The 7,500-nt window shown below is 40.7% G+C and overlaps 1 protein-coding gene across 1 annotated transcript in view; it reads left to right on the top strand.

Moving 5' to 3' along the window:
• The window catches only part of plxdc2b (plexin domain containing 2b), a 73,439-nt gene that overhangs the window by 19,194 nt on the left and 46,745 nt on the right, over window positions 1–7,500 (top strand). The window contains exon 2 of the mRNA XM_030780708.1: window positions 6,935–7,140. Within this exon, the coding sequence (XP_030636568.1) occupies window positions 6,935–7,140 (206 nt within the window). The remainder of the gene's footprint in view (window positions 1–6,934; window positions 7,141–7,500) is intronic.

The raw sequence follows: 7,500 nt of genomic DNA, 5'->3' as shown, positions 1-7,500 counted from the left end.
CAAAGGTAGATCCTCGTAGATCCACGGCTCTGTATATTTAATATCTCTCCCTGCACTCACACATCTGCGTCTGAAAGAATACTGCTGGGTAATGTCTGGAAAATATGGGAAAATAGCAGAAAATACAGAAAAATACTGTCTGTATTGTCCACATGTATGTGACGTCCCTGGGAAAATATACTGGTCACACTGAAACCTACTCTATTAGTTTTACATCTGTGTTTCAGAAATCTCATAAGCTGAAGCCCTCTATCTTCCTTTATGTCTAAGCTGAGCAAGATCAATAGGGAACGGAACCAATGAACTGTGCACACGTACTGTTTTATGTTTTCTGATTATTTTTTTCCGGTAGATTTATTTATAGATTCGATGGTGAAAATGGGAATCTGTCCATCTAAGAACAATAATGGATTGTTTGTTTCATGTCAACGCTGTAATAGGACCCCTGACGTCCAGTGATAAGACACCTTCTCTGTTTCTGTTGGTTGTCTAAACATTTCATCAGCGTTAATAAACGTTTGGACGGCGTTGTCAGTATCAGGGCTGCATTAGCAATCTGCTCCAGCTGCTGTGTAGTGACAGGAGTGCTCAGATGGATGGAGGGAGAAAGACTGTGTGTGTGTGTGTGTGTGTGTGTGTGTGTGTGTGTGTGTGTATACCACAATGCATTCATACTTTTAGATCTGAAATGATAAGGAAAAATAGAGTTAGGTCGTAACTAGGTGTGTGTGCGTGCGTGCGTGTGCGTGTCCGTCTTACAGTCATACAGCCTTAAAAACCATCCTTTTCAGTAACAAATCCAGTGCTGTGTGGTCTGTTCACATATCCTTTTTAAGCTGTCATTTTTCTCTCGATCTTCATAGCCAACCTAGTTCCGAGAGCCCCATGTGTCAGAGCAGTGGCGTGTAGGTATCGACTTCCGAGGGTTTTGAGAGAACGAATCGCCGAACGGAAGCAGGGTCCCGCTCCACACACACGTCAATAAGACTGACAGCTTAAGCTCTCTCACGAGAGCGAGCGGTCCCAGATAACGGAAAGTCGACTGTCACAAAGTCTGGCCCTTTTAAAGTGTGTTTTATCACGTACCCCAGAGAAAATCCACTTTCTCTACCAGCCTTGTCCTCAAGGACTAGATTACTGCTTTCACTAGACACCTTTATATCTTTTTTTTTTAAATATCCATAAAGCACATGTTTATGAGGGTCAAATCTTATGATCTCTTTTAAGCCCTTTTCTCTCTTTTTCTCTTTTTGCACAGCCTCGGTGCCAGGTCTGTGTGAATGTGTGTGTGTGTGTGTCTGTGTGTGTGTGTGTGTGACAGGTTTGAACAGGCCCACTGTGTTTCCCACAGGACTTTCTGGTTTCTGTGTCTGTCTTTGGCGTGCCGCAGACAGTGGGACTCTTACTGCACAGATTAAGTGTAAAAGTGCACATTTATGGTGAAAGTGCAAATCTGAAGTCTCCAAAGTGCACTCTAAAAGACTGTACTTACTCTGAGAGAGAAAGGGTAAAAAAAAGCAAACTAAAATGTTTTTCCTTCTCTTTCTTTCTTTCTTTCTTTCTTTCTTTCTTTCTTTCTTTCTTTCTTTCTTTCTTTCTTTCTTCCTTTCTTTCTTTCTTTCTTTCGTTGCTCCTGCAGTTGCGGGTATAAGAGTATGTTTTTCTTGCCCTTTCTGTTTTTCTTTTCTTTCTCCACCTCCTCTCTGTAAGACATTAACAGAGACTCATGACTCAGTCAGTGTGATAGGTCTAGACGTTTGACCAGGGCACAGTGGAACTGTGGATAACGTTCCCACTCCACCCTGTACACACACACACACACACACACACACACACACGCACGCACGCACACACACACACACACGCACACACACACACACACGCACAGACACACACGCACACACACACACACACACACACGCACACACACACACACACACGCAACAGAAGGAGGGATCAAAGGAAAGGAATGTGTTACTTTTTCTCTTTCCCCTCATATTCAGCAGCACTGACACAGAGGGGTCTATGAATTGCTTTGTTGCTTTGTGTTGTTGCCTTCTCTCTTCCACTAATTCAGAAACATCAATCAAAAGACCTCAGGCAACGCTGTGTGACACACATTTATTCACATCCAGAACAAATACCTCTGATTGGAGGAAATAATTATCTGTCAATTTGTTTTAATTCAAAACGATTCGCTCGGGCGCCTTTGCAATATCACATCATTTTTGCCGGTGTCACCTTCGGTTTGGAAGTTATTTCCCTTGACTTTGACCTTCTCTGAAATGAGTTTTATACAAAAAGGAGCAGAAAATTGCGGTCGGGATGGGAAATTTAATCTCTGTGTTTTTGGGGTGTTTATTTGTTCTGCTGTAGGGATAGTCATACACTTATGAAAAAGCTTGGATTTTTTTTTTTTTTTATTAAAGTTTTTTGTGTAATACATAAAGGAAATCTAATTTTTCAAAGCTTGCATATAAACACACAAAAAATATCAGTTTACATCAAAGCTTTAGTTCATTTCTTTATTTAATTCCACCAAATCCATTAAAATGTTCGCATTTTTCCATTTAATGTTTATTTACAAAAACGGGATATTGGACCAGGTATGTTTTATGGACCCAGAGCTCTTGGAGGAATTGATTAAATTTTAGAGAAAGTTATGCTGTGTAGAGTTCAGATGAACTGATGGCAGAATCCTTAGGTGAAAAGATTTAAGCATATAGAACATAGACTTCATGGAATGTATAGAACTCTAGAACATGCGGCGTGTTCTGGAGCAGAGGGTCATGACCTTTGTACAGAGATTTAACTGGGGGTGTACTCCCTAAAGATTTACTGGTAAAGAGAACATGAATGAACACTGTCAGAGTGCATTCTGTGCGGAGTTTGAGTAAAGTTTATTTGTGTAGAGTTGGAAATTTGTCTCACTGTGGACGAGAGTGATTCAGTGAAAGGGAGAAAAATGAGAGATGGAGGCAGAGGGAGGGAGGAGTGGAAGAGAAAGCGTTTTCTTCGTCGTAGCTCTACTTTGCCGGTCCAACACGCACACACACACACACACGCACACGCACAGTGGTGTGGAAGTGCACTGTGTCGGGTGGACCTCAGGAGAGAAAGAAACTTAGGATGACCCAACACTCTTTCTTCTCTTCTCTTCTCTTCTCTTCTCTTCTCTTCTCTTCTCTTCTCTCTTATCTTCTCTCCTCCCCTCTCCTCTCACTTCATGTCTGTCTCTGTAATGCCTAATTACTGATAAAAGGTCAAATGTTGGGTCAAGGTCGTTTATACATTGATACAGTGTCCCTTAAACATTGTCTTCACATTAGCATTGATAGATCATGTTGCAATGTTCTCTTAACATTTTCGTAATGTTGTTGCAGTGTTTTCGCAATCGTAGTATTTAGTGCAAGGAGAAACCAAGGAGAATTGAAGTGTCACAAGTAGAGAAAGAAATAGTGAGAGAGAGGGAGAGAGAGAGAGACTGAATGAGTAAGGAAGTCAAAGAAAACGGGGGGAAAAAAGAAGGCCAGGCGGATTTACTTTCACACAAAAGCCAAGAGGAGAACGAGGAGCGACTCACACTGAGTGCGGATCCTGTCCCTGCTGTGGAGGCTTTCTCTCCGTGTCAGCGCGGAGACGGTGAATTCCACCCCGTGTCAGCTAGAGTCACTGACAGACCGTTTTCTCTGGCTCCTGCTGTAATTCTGCCTGGTGTTATTTATAAAAAAAAAAAAAAAAATTAAAAAAAAGAAAGAAAAGAAAAAAGAAAGAAAAATAGACCTGTGGGTCCAAGAGCTCTTTACTCACACTTCTTAAATCCCTAAAGGAAATTTTTTTTGGGGGGTGGAGGTGAACCCCCCCCCCCCCCTCCTCAAAATGACTTTCATTTGCATTTATATTTGTTCTTTTGGCTGACTCTCTTATCTAGGCTAACTTATAAAAAATTCATAAAGTCAGGTTAGAAAACTAATACAGGAAACACAGGGTCCTGAGAACATGACTCTCCAGGAGAAAAAGAAAAAAGTGATTGGAGAGGTTGTCAAAGCAGCTTTCTTGATAGTTTTAACAAAGATGACCCTCGGTAGGCTGTTCCCACTGAAACCGGTCCAGAACAGGAAACAATACCCAAATGGACGGAACCGTCCAAGCATGCATGTGTTCTAGAACGGTTCTAAAAGTACAGGATGGAACAGAACAAGATTTTTTGTTCACAGCACTCACAATTATGTGCTTTGTGCAGTATTGAAATATCGTGCTCACTAATCTTTCGTCTGCCTCTGCACATAGCACAGCTGTATGTCTGTATGTCTCTTTGAGTTTCCTGCCCAGTTTAGGTTTGTATTGTGTGAGTTAGCATGATGTAAATGCTAACATCTACATCATGCGAACAGAGAACTGCACAAAGCTAATGTAGTTCTCACAGATGTGTGTTGTTCTGCTCACATCTGCATTTTAAATTCATAGACAGTAACTACGGTTACAACAGAACGTATTAATAACATGTGATTGTGGTCCTGGTTCACTGGATGGGAATGTTGGTGTTGGAAGTTTTCAGGTTGAAAAACCATGATGGATTTGCATATGTAGCGATGGTTAAATGTGGTCTTGTGGTTACACAACTGAGGATAATGTTTTAATAAACATTTTTTTACGCAAGCATGGTTAAAAAAAAAAATCACATAACACCAGAGTGGAAACTTATTACACAGCTCATTGAATCTCATTTCACATAATTACTGCAGTCGGATTCTGTTTTGCTACCATTACAGAAGCGTTAATCCAGATGGACACTTTGAGTTTGCAAAGAAGGACGAAATGTAATTAGATGAATGGGTGGATGGAGGGATAGATGGATGAGTGGAAAGTTGGAGGGACGTAGGGATGGATGGGTTGTGAACGGAGGGATGAGTAGATGGGTAAACTGGATCGGATGGACAGATAGTTGAACTGATAAGCAGTTTGGACAGCAAAGCATTTTAAAGATTTGGCTGTTAAACTCCGGAATCTTGGGTCTGTCCAATCAGGTGACAGGTACTCAGGGGCCAGACACTGTCCCTAACGACTCATTAGCCAATAGAAAACCCAGGAAAGAGGTGAAGTCCTCCTGTCAAGATTTGTATCGTCTGGTCCTGACATATGTTCTAAACATCTTGCTCTCAGCCAAATTTCCCTCACATACATTCAGAGCAACATAAAGGGTTTTTTTTTTCTTTTTATAGAGAAGCAGGACAGACCTTATGGTTGACGGGAATGCATTTTGGCATGTCTCAATGTCGCAGAACAAATGCTTTTTCAGTTTGGAGTAATGTGACAGAGAGAAACAGAGAGAGAGAGAGAGAGAGAGAGAACAGTTAGAAGAGTGAAAGCTTGGCATCAGGCAATGGTTTAGACACCTTAGAACAACAGGAGTGGGTCCTGAATAGTAATGAGGAACATGCAAATACAGTATGTGTTGGAGGTCTACGTTGTGAACTGACTGGCTATTTAGAATGCAGGGGGTGGAGCCTCAAGCTTCCTCAGTAGAATTGTTTGATTGTTAAATTATGCAGATTCCACAACATTTTATTTATGGCAATTCTTTTTTTATATCAAGGGTAATAACTGGTTGGCAGTTTATGTGTTAAATTTGGTCACTGGATGTGTGTGTGCGTGTGTGTGTGTGTGTGAATTTCAGATCAAAGACCTAACTCCCTACCCAACCCCCCCCCCACACACACACACACACACACGCGCGTGCGCACTCACACACAATTTTTCACAATACTCACCCTATCGCACTCTGTCTAACCTTCTTCTCTCATCTGCTTAAATTAGCTGCAGCCTCCTGAGAATGTCTACACAACTGAGAGGGAAAGAGAGAGAGAGAGAGACAGAGAGAGAGAAAAGCAAACACAAGTTTTAATTAAATCTTGGTCTTGTGACAAATAAGAAGAGTGTTTTTGTTTATGAAGAGCCCTAATTAGCATACCCATCTCAAGAGAGAGGAGCGTCTGTGTAGGGGGGGGGTGGGTCAAACTTAGGACTGGATAGAGAGAGAGAGAGAGAGAGAGAGAAAGAGAGAGAGAGAGAGGCCTGCTCTGAAAATCCACACCTCTGTAATTCTCCAGCCAGTTTCCCATAAACGTTAAACCATGTCCTCACATGATCCTCAAAAAGTTTGGATTCCTGATATTTTAAATAACCTCCTGAATAAATTATTCCCATCTTAAATGACCCGACTCTTTAAAAATAGCCCCGCTGTCTCCACTCACACCTTAGTCATTCATTTCAGTTCATTTTTCATTTAGATCACTAAGTGGAGATTCAAGTACGTTCTGTTTGAGGTTTCGCTGGGGCCTGTGTCTTGGAGGCATTTTTCAAGGTTGTGATTAACCGTGTTAATCAGCGAACGAGGTGTCCTCGTTAACATGGTCTTCACGTTTGTGCTTAGTCATAACCCATCCTGCCTCTTTTTAATTAAAATAAAGTTACAGCTTAATGGACTGTTAATAATATGTCGTCATGGAAACAGGCACATGAAAATGAGATGAAGGCAGATTATTTTTGGACAGTGAAGTTAGGGTTATTGTTTGTCATTGTGTTAATCTGGCACTTGTTTGTGTTTTAATTAGCTGATCTTGTTACATCACTGTGCTGTATTTATCTAGGTTCCACCGGAAATTTGCAGATCAGTTAAAAGAGATTACTTTTCTAGACCCAAATATTGATCAAAAATTTATCTTCGGAGAGGATATATTTTTTTGACTTGGGAAACTTGTGAGGAAACTTTGGCAACAAAAAAAACATCAAAAAATTTTATATTAAATATTAATATCAAATTAAACAAAGCTTTAAGGTAAAAGCATCATCTAATGTCTTAACATCTTTCTAACCTGACTCTGTCTCTCACTCTCTTTCTCTCTCTCTCTCTCTCTCTCTCTCTCTCTCTCAGGGGCCTCCTATTCACTGCAGCAGGGGCCGGTTCCGGACGATGATGTCACAGTGGAGGTGAGGAGATGGAAGAGGTGGCTTGTGTCTGAGCCACGCCCCTTGGATAGTAACAAGGCCAATCAGGACAGTCAGGAAACAAACTCTGATCCTGAAGGCTACCCTGGAATTTTGCCCAACAACGACGCTGACAACAGCTCGCAGATAGAGGTAACCTTTAAACTCATGTTTTAAACTCATGCCTTTAAACTCATGGTTTAAACTCATGCCTTTAAACTCATGTTTTAAACTCATACCTTTAAACTCATACCTTTAAACTCATGTTTTAAACTCATACCTTTAAACTCATGCCTTTAAACTCATGTTTTAAACTCATACCTTTAAACTCATGTTTTAAACTCGTTCCTTTAAACTCATGTTTTAAACTCATGTTTTAAACTCATGTTTTAAACTCATGCCTTTAAACTCATGTTTTAAACTCATGCCTTTAAACTCATGCCTTTAAACTCATGCCTTTAAACGCATGTTTTAAACTCGTTCCTTTAAACTCATGTTTTAAACTCGTGTTTT

This window comes from Chanos chanos, chromosome 7, assembly GCF_902362185.1.
Source record: "Chanos chanos chromosome 7, fChaCha1.1, whole genome shotgun sequence".
Classification (NCBI taxonomy): domain Eukaryota; kingdom Metazoa; phylum Chordata; class Actinopteri; order Gonorynchiformes; family Chanidae; genus Chanos; species Chanos chanos.
This window is presented reverse-complemented; position numbering and strand designations above follow the sequence as displayed.